The following is a 13624-nucleotide window of genomic DNA, read 5'->3' as shown; positions in this document are numbered from 1 at the left end:
AAAATATTATGCTGACCTAAACACACAAAAACCTAGACATTAGAGTGTGGAGTTTTCCACCTTCTGTAAAAAAATGGGGCATCTTTAAATTGCAACTTCCCTGTTCACAAGAACAAAATGTCAAGGTATGAATTAACACAAATTTTTTTAGTTATTACATTTTATCTTTGAGAGAAACATAAACTTTGATTAAGTAGGATGGGAAGAATTGTGCTGAATGTTATGAAGGTGTAAACACCACACAGTCTGTACTAGGCTGACAGTGACAGTGACAATCAGGCTTTGCAGTAGTTATCCCTTTTTTTTTATTTGAGTCAATTTGTTTAGTGAAAAAAAAGGAATAAAATTAAGATATCTAGTTTTACAAAAGTTTGTTCTCTGTTTCATTTTCTTGTAGTGTTTTATACTTGTTATAATTTATTTTTCCAACCTAAGCAGTAAGAAAAGCTTATGTATGTGTATTATGTATATATATATATATATATATATATATATATATATATATATATATATATATATATATACAGTATTCATATATACATACACACACACATACACAGACACATATATATTCTTATGGAAAAGGAAGAATCAAGTATAATCATAGAAAAATGATAATATAAGAGGGAAGAAGTATGTTTTAGAACACGTTCCTTGCCAATACACCTGACACAGACTAAGCTGAGGAAAATGCTCTGCAGCTGAGTTGCTGGCCAACCTCTGTGAAATCTGAGGAGGCTGGAATGACAAGATTATTTAAGAATGTTATGTTCTCTATTTGATTTTCTTGTAGTGTTTTATACTGGGTATAATTTATTTTTCCAACCATAAGTCATAAGAAAACCTTAAAAATTGTTGTCCAATATTGCTAAATTGGGTTTCTAATAAAATTCTCCTAAATAAAAACTGTGAATAATGAAAGTAATACTCTTTCAGTCAAGAAACACAGCCTTTATAAACAAACTGAACATTGTTAATTTCTAACAACACAACATATTTGTCCTTTCTATAATTTTACAAGATAAAAAGCTTGTTACTCTTGAGAAGATATTTAAGCATTTTGTATCATTTTTTATTTTGGTCCATTTTGATATTTTCTTCCAAATTGAAGAAACTCTGAGTAACAATCAGCTATTATTATTTCAATATGCTTATTTTAACGAGGAGCCTATATTTATATGGTTTTTATGTTTAAGATTAATTTATGTAATTGTGCTAATAACAAGATCAAACAATTGGTAGACAAAATTTCCACAAATATAAATAACATGTCATATTTTGTGTTTCACCAAGGACTGGCATGAGACTAATGCATATGCTGATGAAACTAGCATAAGTGGCCTGGTGGGAGTCTACAAAAACATTAGGCAACATGTATTTAAATTCAAAAGGAATATGGCAAATGTATTCTCACAAACACATTTCACTGTTTCAAATGATCTCATCCAAATACATTTTATTCAATGTTCTAACTAAAAGTGTGTTAACATAATGCTATGTAAATAAGTTTCAATTCTAGAAATTATGAAAATGAGTACCTGAAAAGTTCATTCCCCTTATAATGGCTTCCATTAGTCCTAGAGCAGCTGTACCCTTGCCCTGTCTCTGGGGGATTCTGCCAGTCTCAGCAAGAATGCCTCCTTCAGCCAATGGCACTCTCACAGAGTTATGTCCCCAAACATTCTACTGCTTCGATTTAATAACTGGCAAATAAATCCTTCACAGTTATCTTCAAGCAACTAAGAGGTATATGCAACTAGGTGCCAAGAGTGGCAATTATTACAAATGAGGATGTGATATGAATTGTTTATCCCTCATTTATTCCTTAAACATTACTGACAAATGATAGAGTAAAAGCAGTGGCTAAAATGGAAAAGGAATAAATTGAAGAAGGAACACAATCATTACTCATTCTGTTCAAATCCCTTTAGCTTGAGGGGCAATTCTGCTTAGCATACATCTGAAAACTTCTCAGATTTTCTATTTTCTTATGGCCACATTGGTTCCCCTTATCATAAATGCACATTGATTATAATAGTTAAAATGTTTTGTTAGTGGGCTAATTGCATGTGCCACTGTAGCACAACAAAAAAAAATCTTTCATTAAGTCCATATAATTTCCTTATTTAAAAAAATACCAATATATAAACAGGCTGCTTTGGAATCCATTTCTTCTGACCTCCTATTTACTCCACATTTCTGTATTTTGTGAAGAGGTTGTAGAGGACTCTTAATGTTGACTTCAGGTCACAATTCACAATATCTAGAAGAAAAGGAAAGGAAGAATAGAGAAGGTAGATTTATCCAAAATGAAATGCATCTCTTTTTCACAAAAACCATATGCTTGACAAATTTTACTTTAGTTCAGTCATTTAGAGTTTTTTCTCCAAACAATAGTGTACTAACGACCAACTGCAACTGTTCCCTGCTCATCAAATTTTCAGCAAAATCTTTTGTGACAATAAGGCAGCCACTGAAATGTTTTACTAACTAAATTGTAATAAAACATTGAGTGGCTGCTTTCTGACATCCTTCTCGTGTAATTCACAGTTCAGTTAGTGGCACCATCACATGGAACACCAACACTATTTAGTGCAGGTAGTCATCACCATGGATTACAAGTGTGTTGCTATTCAATAGTAGAAAGAAAAAGATAAAAACCTGGACACAGGGTGGCGTGTGAGTGTACTTGTTACAGAGACCAGACTGACATTTTTAAACAATACCATGGTCAGCTTGAAAAAAATCTAGCAATCCAGTGATGGCATGGATTTGTCCTTCTGCATTTCAACAATATTTCAACAATGCAAATTTGTGGAATAAAGGTGCAGAATGTGTTTTTATGGTCCTTGATACAATTAACATTCAAATGCCACAGGATATCTGTACATCAGTACCAATCAGGCCTATATCCTCAGGTCATGATGACTTTTGAGAGCAGCTTAATGATTTACACTATGACAGACAGTCCTGCTGAGAAATAACCTCATAATGCATGCATTACAGGTCAATTCAAAGACCTCAGGGAAAGAGATAGATTTGCACAACCAGAGAAGAAGGCAATGAGAATAACACGTGGACTTAAGTAAACTGAATGCAGACTTATTAAACAAAGGAGATTCAGAGAGAAAGGCTGGACATCTGCAATCAAAAATGCCACAGGCCGATTATAAGTTAAAGCACAATCTGGTTGTTATACTGAGTGGCATGGTAGAGTCTCTATAATGTCCTGTTATACTTCTGGATTATGGATACTGCAGATCTGTGTTTTCTGATTTTGAAGATGTCAGCATGCATTATAATAGCAGACGACACAGAAATCCCTATTAGAGTAAAGAGCCTCTGTCTGCCATGGCAAACAGTAAAAAAGAAGAAGAAATTGTATCATCAGACACTGTAGTTAACTAATGTGGAATATTCAAGATTAAATAAAAAAAATAAAAGTTTTAGATTATGGAACAAATTTAATTAAAACTAATACTTATAATGAGTCTTTCAGTGATTCAGTGCTTTCTTTCACTGTTACCAACATGTTTCAATCAACTGCCATTATAGTCATAGTATATATCATGTAATCACATTTTCTGAAATGAGTTGACTTACACTCCGATCTGCACAGAAGTGCACATTAATTTAACGTAAATCAAATGGGTAGAAGTCAAGAGGCAAACAGGCAGGCAGACAGAGTTCCACCAGTGAAGATCAAAAATATATTGGTGAAAATTAAGATGGCTGTGTTAAAAAAAATTAATGATCAAACAAACAAACAAACAAATTCCTTCTTGGTTTTGTGGGTAAGATGGCACCATGACTTTAAACTGGACAAAGTGGGTTCAGTCGATGACAAGATGGATATTTTTGATGCTGTCCCTTTTCTTGCATTTCAAGTACCTTTGTAGTAATGTTCTTCAACATTGAAAGATACCATAAAAAATTGATATTTATGCTGCATGATTTTATTTTTGTAAATAATCGTTAGTTATTTAGCAAGTGCCTGGACTGAAGGCAACTTATAAGATTGGGACACATGAGAGTTTTTACTTATTTATTTAATTTATTTGTAGAACTGGAGCACAAGTAGCTTAATCTTAAGTCTTGCTGGGGTCTGTGGGTGCCTCAAAAGGGCCATGCAGGGGGATGTACTCCCTGTTATGTGGCCGGAAGTGCTTCCAATGGTCAACAGCCTTGGCACCAAAAGTACTCTCGGGTCCTCAATAAAAGGGACCACACTGCCTTGTCTAGGCAAGTCAGAGCTGGGAGGAGGATAAGCAACACTCAACTTAAGGAAAGCAGTGTGGTGGAGAGAGGAGATGTGATTGAAAGAGAGATAAGTAACTGACAGATGTACAGTATATGTGCTCTTGAACATCATATCAATATTAGAAAGGTAAGAGACAGACAGTAAGCTACGAGTCAATTTGTTTAGTTTGTTTTCCACTGGATAACATTTTTTCACTTCATACATAGGAGGTGTTTTGAATATTCCAGCAAAAATGGTCCCTTAAAAAATTCTTAAAGCAAATAATTGAAATCATATCAGTTGAGGCTAAACCTATTTTACAGAGCCTAACTCTGAAATATATTTTGGTTTAGAATTTTTGCTGTACTGTTTTCAAGGAATTACAGATTTTGGCATACCACAACTAACTCCAAATAACACAAAACAAGGCAAAACAGCTGTTAAGTGCAAAATGCTTTAGATCATTAATCTAAAAAAAAAAGTAAAGAGAGAGATAAATAGATGGACAGACAGACAGATTCACAGAAGAGATGAGCTTATTACAGAATTTAATTTACCTTAACTGGAAGAAGAGTTACATATAAATGTTTAGCCTTGCCTGCTGGTGTGCCTTAACTTTTATATGTAAGCCCAATTTACTCATTGCTAGCATTGCAGGCCTTGCACAACTGCCAGGGCACATGTGCTAGCTCACATATAGTATTACAGAAGCAGAGTGACTCTGCCACAAGTCAAGTGATGGCCAAAACTGTATTACTGGAAACTGCATGCATCATTTACCAAAAACCCAATGACTTGTGCAATGGGAGATTCCTTAAACTGGGACACTAAGGTTCCAGCCAAGAAGGAGGCTTGCCCAACTCATAAAAAGCATAGACCTTAAAAAGAGTGCAAATACTGAGTTTCTGCTGATTTATTTTAAATGTTTTAAATTACTGACTACAAACTCTGCAGTTGTAACATATTTTCTTTTCAATGATCTTAGTAACATTGTAATATTCATTCACTGCACCTTATACTCTACGTTGTACATCGCTGTTTACCAAGTAAGCTCTCTGTACTTAAAAACCTAATTTGAATGACTCATGTGGATGAAACTCTAAAACTGTGTTCTGAAAACATGTCCAGCTGAAGCTAGCATGTTAGTTGCAGGTTATTAAACAAAATGTATAAATGCTAAACAGCAACAGACTACCAAATAAAATGGTATTAATTTCTGGATCTCTTCAACTCACCTGTAATTGATACAGCAAATGTTAAACAACTGTATTATACTAATCAGTTTTAGGGTGGTAGGGTATCTGTGTTACATCTGAATATAATTTCAGAGTGTGAAGGACTGTGATACACTCCAGTTCTTGGGGACACTAGTGGATTCAGATAATAGCCATGGATGCATGGCCTGGCTGAACCAGTCAGCACTTTGTGGAAATTTTAAGATATACAGAAACATTTTCCCCCAATGTTTATTATCACCACAAATGAGACTTTTAATAAAATTTGAACTTACTGATAATAAGGTAAGCAAAAAATGCTACCATTCTGGCCAAATAGGTTACAGATCAGTGACTAAATGCCTCCAGTAAGCACTTCTGTTACACAATGAATGTATTTATTTTAAAAGGATGTGATGTTTCTTGCGACATGTGATTTAATATTTACTTTAGTTTTAAATCAGACTCCGAAAAAAATAAGATAGCAATGTATGAAAAGACAAACAAAGGTCATGGCTTTAATTAGACAGGCAGTATGAAACATTAGGTAGGATGCTGGACATTGAACCACTAGGTTCAATTTCAATCTCTGACCTACTGTGTTACTTTAATGTTGCTCCATATACATTTTAGAATGTAATGTGCCCTGATGTTATAAATTGACCTTCGTAAAGACATCCACTAAATAACATACAAATTTTAGAATGTGCTCTCACTGACTGGAGGTTACTCACAGTAGTTTTACAGTTACTTTTTCATTTGCCATGTGTAAAAAATAAGAGTTGCACATTAGAGTTTTTACAATAATGCATGAGATTCACCATAATGGGAGACAAATGTAGAGACAACTAGGACCTCATAGAAATTTAAAGAGTACAAGCACAGTGCCCGTGTCCAGTTAGGGTATTCTGAATTTTATCCTTTCCTATATGGTGCATGTGCAGATACTGTGCCAGCAATGCAGTAGAGTATTGTTTTGGTTGTTTTATACCAATGCTTTAAACCCATAGTTTTAAAAACATTGTATTTTTGCATCCATTAATACAGGTAGATGTAAAGTCATTATATATTTATAGCATGGTGTATTTAATGTTTTTATTATTCCAGTATACAAAAAGTTGTCAAAATCCAGAAAAGCTGAGAATAGCTTAAAGCAGTCAAGTCAATTAAAGCAAAAGGACACAGCCACCTGAAAGTGTGTGTAAATGTATAAATCTTGCAATTAAAGATCAAGGGAATGAGACAGGGAAAAGCAAATGCACATTTAAATGCCAAGCCTGTAACTGACTGATCACTACCAATAAAACACCAATCACTGTTTGATGGGAAGCAAGCTGCAGTTAAACAATGACCAACAGATAAGTAAAACATGACACATCAGTCAATTTAATTTAATAAACTACTGTAAAAACCTTACTACAGATATGAGTTTGGCCATTTTTTTCATCTTGACATTTGTTTGGTTTCTGTCTTTCAAGCGGCGTAAATGCTAGACTATCCTTTGTACAATTCAGCAACCAAAAGGCATAGTATTGATTACTTTTATTAAAAGTGTCAATTTACTCAAGTAAAAGGAGTAATAGTAATAGCCTTGATGTGAAGGGACTGAGGTCTTGGAAAGATTTTCTCTCCAGAGTATACAGTTGTGACCTGAATTATGATAACACAGTAGGTTGTTGATCCTTAAAGGTTTACTTGGAAGAGGGTTTTAATGTCCTTAAAGGCTACTAGGCATATTTCTACCTCGCTGTCACAAGAGTTTTTTCTGTTATCCTTGTGGACTAAACCCAGCAAATTCATAAGTTTATTTTACAGACACATAGACTAAAAACAGGAGCCAGTAACAGGTAATCTGAAAAAAAAAATAGGACTCCCTTGTTCACATTTGTGTGTATGTGTGCATTCCAGGGTCTTCTTACTGAGGTTAGTTCCCTCACTTGTACAATTCTGAGTACTAACAAAAGCACTCTTTTTTCACCCTCTTTGTCTTTCACAACACTGGTCCCCGCCTCATCTTCTTTTTCCATCCACCAGTGAAACATTGCTCCAAATCTCACGATACCCCCACCCTAGATTCAAAGACACTCAACTGCATTATCTCTACAGTCTACAGTGAGACACCTTTAAACTCAGTGCTAGGTGTACTTCAGGGAAAAATCAGTCGTAAACTCCATCTAGCATGCCCTGGTGTTCTCAGTAGCCTGTTTCTATTTAGGACTGTTTGTCTTCTGGTACCCTGGAAGTTCTCGGAATTCCAGGCAGAGGTCAATGGCATCTGTCTCACTTCTAAGATGGGCAGACATTTCTTTGACACCGATTAGCAGAAAGTAAAGGATGCATTCTCTTGCCACCCCTCTCTCCCTCCCTAAGTAAGCGCACAAGATAATGAAGATGTAATTCAATAAACATAACATTACCAGCGGCAATGAGTATGACAATCTATTGCAGAAACGTGAAAACGATTTACCTGGCTTATTTTAACTGTATTTAACATGATCCACTGCAACACTCCTCAACACTGCTAATGTTGTACAGCAATAACTTGTGCACACAACATATGAATCTTGCCCCACAAGACAATATTTTGTTCGACAAAATACAATCTAGTTCCCACAACATAATAACTTGTGTTTACAACATAATAACTTATTCCCACAACAAAGGAATGTTGTCCCACAGAATAATAAAAGGCCATTATTTTTTGGGCTTCGGAATTGAGATGTTAAATTAAGGCTTAAAGGTATGAATGTCTTATCAGTGTATAAAAATGAAACATGCAACAATCATTAAAAAAGTTTATTAGTAATCCCTTTTACCTTTCTTTTTGGTGCCAATACTCTCCTCAGTGTGTTATTCCTACTTTTTTTTACTAAACAAAATCACTGCAATTATGATCACTAAAATGTATCACAGCGTATTCCAGAATGTCAGGGGAGTGCATTGTCTTTTAAATGGCCTTTCGTTACTTTGTTACTTCATAAGAATAAAGTAAATTGAAATGAACTTTAAAGAATTCAATAAAAATGCAGAGTTTTTTTTAACATTAACTCTAATTAAATGAGATTTAAACACAATGTCAATGCAATATATTCAGTGAATTGCTCTAGGAGTTTTCATTTCTGTAAGATCTTCACTACCACAGTATATATGAATGCAGCCTTTCTCTGGTTGAAATCTTTACATAAATAAAAATACCCTTTTCTTCACATGAGACTTTTCACCCACAGACTGGCTGAAAGTGTTTATATCTGGAGGCATACACAGCAGGTCTGTCAGGGTAGTCGAAGCAAAAATGAAAGAACACTGGAGACACATGGAAATTAGGCAGTATGATTGTGCCAGCAAGAACTCAGATTAAAGTTATTCGTGAATGCCGAAGGCTGGTTTTAAGCTACAGGCTCGAATGTCAGGTCTAATTTGATTTTGCTTCATTTTATTTTACAAACACATGCACATAATTTTGAAACCTACCTAAAATTTCTAACATTATTGCATATTTATGCTACAATCACTTATTATTTCCAGTATGGCTAAGCAATGTGTGTCACATCTACTCATAAATCGAGCATTGCATTTAATTCTATTCTTTTATAGAGCTGCCACTAAGATCTACTTCCAACCTTATTTGACATTTAATCTTCTTACTAATAAATTGTCTTTACAATATTCTGAATGTATTTAGTAATTAATGTTAGAAACATCAGGATGTCAAGCCAGTTTTTAAGTAGACATTTTTCTAAAACATACCCTACTTATACAAACAGTAACCAGTTTGTAATACACCATGGATACAGAAGGTTTCATGGCTAATGTATCTCTCCAAAAGTAAAATAATGAAAGTGACACTTTGAAAAGAAATGTACAGTATACTTTTAGCTTTTCTGTACAGACAAAAAGAAAAAAGTTAAGTGGTGTGCGGTACCTAAAAGTACCATAATGCATGATATAGCTTTGAAATATTAATGCAAAGCTTATGTCCCCCTTCTACCTGTTTTCTAACAGGTTTAGACACAACCTATCTTGGCAGCATTGCATGCAACGCAGGAAACAACACTGGGACAGGGCGTTAGTCCATTAAAAAGCACACTCACTGATGGTAGGTCAAGTCAGAATTCTCCTATTAACCTAACCTGCACACTTTTCAGATATGGGAGAAAACTGGGCACCTGCAAAAAACTTACACATATATGGAGAGAATGTGCAACCTCCACCCACCATTGTTCCACCATGTCAAACTAATGTAACTTTAAATGTTTAAATATTCTATCCATTGTTACAGCTGCTTAATCCAGTTCAAGATCATGGAAACTGGAGCTTAACCTCTTAGCGTTAGGTGCAAGACAGAAGCTAAACTTAAGACATTGCAGCAGTGATTTACATTGCTCAGACACTCATATATCCATACTCACTCATACTAGGCCAATTCTGGGCTGCTAAACATACACTGACATTTGGAAAGAGGTGTAGACACTATCCAGATAATGACATTTGTGGTATAGCGGGTCCACAGCTCAGAAAATGGATGTTTTAATGAATAAATAATTGGTTACGCTTGTACTGGGGAGTGGATCAGGTGAGAGTGATCTGCTGTGAAGACACCTCGTCTCCTGGTTAGTGAAAGGTAGTCTGTCGGCCGTGCGTTACCTTACCAGCACGTGCAGGTGGTCTGATTGTCTCAGGATTAGCCCAGGGCAGCAATCAGGTGATCACACCTACAATTGCTCTCCAGTATATAAAAAAGGGGAGCGCAAGATAACAGGGGATAGAAGAAAAAGGGATAAAAAAGAGACAAATAGAGCAGAGGTTAAAGGACGGGAGAAGAAAAGGGTGGGAAAGAAAGCAAGAAGATGTAGAGAATGGAAGCGGGTGGGCAGGAGTAGAGCCCCAAGGAGGAACGTGCTGCCATCTCTCAGGAGTTGGTTGCTCCTGTGGAGCAGCTTGGGAGCAGGAGTGACCATTACTGGTGGTGCTTTTGTCAGGTGGAGCCAATGGCAGCAGTAGAAGTAGAGAGCGCCCATGCCGGATGGAGTCAGGACTGGCAGAGGTTTGGGTGGAGCAGGGCTCAGTGGATGCCCTCAGATGTTGTGGGATTGGCGGCGGAAACATGGGCAAGATGAAATGGGCGTTTGCACCTGTTGGTCGACGTCTCCCTAGGCTGTGATATCTAAATAGGATAAGCCGGAGAGGCGTCAGTTTAAAAGGAAGGCACCAGGGCTACTAGTTTCCTGCACTGTTTTTTTTTTTTTTAAAACCTTGTTTTCTTGTTTTTAATGGATTTTCTATTTATGGGATTTTAACCTCCACAGTTCACTTTACTTTATGGACTATTTATTTATGGACATTTTTGAAACACTACGCTTTTTGGAAACCTTGATTTGGGAAATTGTTTTTAATAAAAGCACTTTTTCACCATTCCCTTGCTTGGTGTGTTCATCCTCATCTTCTCAGCTCATGCCTGTTATGACTATCGACGGTGTCGGGTTCAAGATGCTCCCAAAAACAAAGAGGGAGCATGGAGCCAACAAGCACTGTCACAACAATGGGCTGAGATTCAAACCTAGGACTCTGGTCCTGTGAGGCAGCAGTACTAATCACTACACCACTGTTATCCTTACAATATTTATAATATTATTTGTCATTATTTTACATTTACCCTATTTAATTTACAAAATTACAATGGATTACACTTCTTTAGATATTGATTTCTTATCACTAAATTGAAACAGAAATTAAGTACTAGCATTACTTTTAGTACTCTACATTGCAAAATCAGTAGCTCACAAACAAAAAACACAAACTTTTCCTTATATTCTGCTCTACAGCATGCATTTCACACTTCACAAGACACTGTTCAATCAAGTGTACAATGCAAGTAGACAACAAAGACTGCAATGGCACCTCTCAATTGCAGAAGTTGATGTCATGTGTCAAAAGAGCAGGAACAGTAAAGGTAAACTAAATTGGCTTAGTAAGAAGGGGCTGGTTGATGGGGTTGATGGTAAAAAATGAATAACAAAAAGCTGCATATTCCACACCTACTTTTAGCCCAGAGGGCCTGACAGCTTTCATCTCCACTCCAGTAATCACAGCCAAAAGTGGAAACAGCATTCCATTTCTTGAATGTACTGCAATGAAGTTGCTGGCAAATTTGTTAACTGCTAGAACCCAAACTCCAATCTGCCCCAACCCCCAGCATTGTGGAGATGATTGCACTTAACCACCCAGATTTAAATTTATTGAGCCGTCCATTTGCTGATAGCTTGTAGTGGAGGCAGTCCACTTCTCAAAGCCCATAGACAAATACACCTTTCATACTAAAACAAACAAAAAAAAAAATCCAACCTACTATCAGAAGCAAGGCAACTACAAACAGAAGACTATGATGAGCTATAAAACTAGCAATAACAAATATTATATTCAGTTCAACATAAATCGTAAGCTTCAAAATTATTCAAACTCCAACATGCTGTACTTTTATGTGTTCCTCAATCGTACTTGTTAAATATGCTAAAAAATGTACTAAGAAGACGATAATAAAGTTGCCTCTAGTAAACATAATTCTGAATTTCTGAACGGTGCTCCATGACAGAAAGCTCCAGCATCACTAGTTGTCTTGGTTTTCTTTGTGAACTGCTGATGTATTTTGAGATCAGATAACAACAGTTAAATTGGGCTGAAGGCTGAAGACTGTGATGCTATATACAATGAGCAGCATTGATTTTCAGCTTGGAGCCAACTGTGGACTTGGACGTGAACAGCTGAGACAATAGTGTGTGCAGTCAAGACTTGGAGGTTTCTTTTTTATTTCAGGCATAAGCATCAACATATTAAATGTCAACACACTGAAAGTCCAAATGGAAACTGAAGCAGAAAGGATGCAGAATGAGTTTATGTACACACATCGCATATCTAGTTGACAATGTACTGGGAAACTGAAAAGGTGGATGTACTTTGGCTCCTTAGCTATATGGTTAAAAAAGAGGACTTTGGCAGTTCGGAGGCTCTGAGATTCTAGTCATGTGTTTAAAGGTTTACTCCTTTTCTAGAAGACTTGTTTAAATAGGGAATGTCAGAAAAAATGGACTGGTCAGGCATATAAATAAATAAATAATAATTAAAAAAAAATAAAAAAACTGAGATTAAAGGTCTGATGACTAGAGTAAAAGTGTAGAAACCAGGTAAGAGTTAAGAAAGGAGGATGGGAGCAAGGGTTAGCAACAGAGAGTGCTAGAGGACTTGAATCCTTCTGAATATTCCAAATTCTCAGCAAACAGGGACTCAGCTAGTTACTTGGTTTGTTCATTTGTTCTTTCTATTTATTGATCTAACTATCGATCTATCACACACTGCCATTCCACTAAGACTTACAAACAGTGTACTGGCTCACTCTGCAATTTCTGTGTACAATGTGATTCATAGTTGGGATCATTAATATTCACAAATGCTTTTCTTTTCCATGTCTTATCTTTCTGAGCAAACATAAAAATGGGCCTAATGTTGAAATTCTGGTTAATATGACCATGAGACATATTCAAAACAGTCACAGAGATAGAACTTTATAAATTTATATAACCATTTAAATGCGTCTTTAGGAAATTCTTGAAAGGCTACTGTGATTACTAGTTTCTTGCAATCAAAACTTCATGGGAGCTTTAGAGAGATCATATCCTGATGCTGTTAAAACATAATGGGAATCCTGAACCTGGAATTTGTGTTTGTTTAGAGAAGCCCTTTTTATACAATATGGTAGTACTATTCTTCACTCCTGTCCATAGCATGTTAGCAATTGTTCCTGTGATGCTAAATTTCTAAAATATAGAAAATGATCCAAGACTGATTTAACTACAGATTTTGTTGCAACAAACCCCAAAACTGTTATGGTCACTGCCCTTGTAATATAAGTATTAATCATTATGTGCAAAATGTGATCCCTCAAAAGGATGGTGTGTATAACTTGCAGAAATAACTGGATACTACTGTGTAGTAAACTGCTAAAAACAATTCTTACCTTCTGGTCTGGGCTTTGGTCTTTCTAATCCACCATCCTGCATCAATTCAAAGGAGAAGGAAACATTGTGTACCTAACAGGAAAGAAAGAAGAATAAAATTCAGGAAATGCGCCCATACTTCTACTGAATTAAATTGATGTGAAGAAAATTACGTTTGCTAT

At 35.8% G+C, this 13624-nt stretch overlaps 1 protein-coding gene across 2 annotated transcripts in view; it reads right to left on the bottom strand.

The window, feature by feature from the left end:
• Positions 1 to 631: 631 nt before the first annotated feature.
• Positions 632 to 13624, bottom strand: part of LOC120526858 (alpha-parvin) — a 218531-nt gene continuing 205538 nt past the window's right edge. For both annotated transcript variants that reach the window (XM_039749979.1, XM_039749985.1), the window contains exons 12-13: positions 13463 to 13535; positions 632 to 2263 (exon numbers count right to left, since the gene is read on the bottom strand). In XM_039749979.1, the coding sequence (XP_039605913.1) occupies positions 2187 to 2263; positions 13463 to 13535 (150 nt within the window). In that variant the 3' untranslated portion in view covers positions 632 to 2186. The remainder of the gene's footprint in view (positions 2264 to 13462; positions 13536 to 13624) is intronic.

This window comes from Polypterus senegalus, chromosome 1 (genome assembly GCF_016835505.1).
Source record: "Polypterus senegalus isolate Bchr_013 chromosome 1, ASM1683550v1, whole genome shotgun sequence".
In the NCBI taxonomy this organism is placed as follows: domain Eukaryota; kingdom Metazoa; phylum Chordata; class Cladistia; order Polypteriformes; family Polypteridae; genus Polypterus; species Polypterus senegalus.
This window is presented reverse-complemented; position numbering and strand designations above follow the sequence as displayed.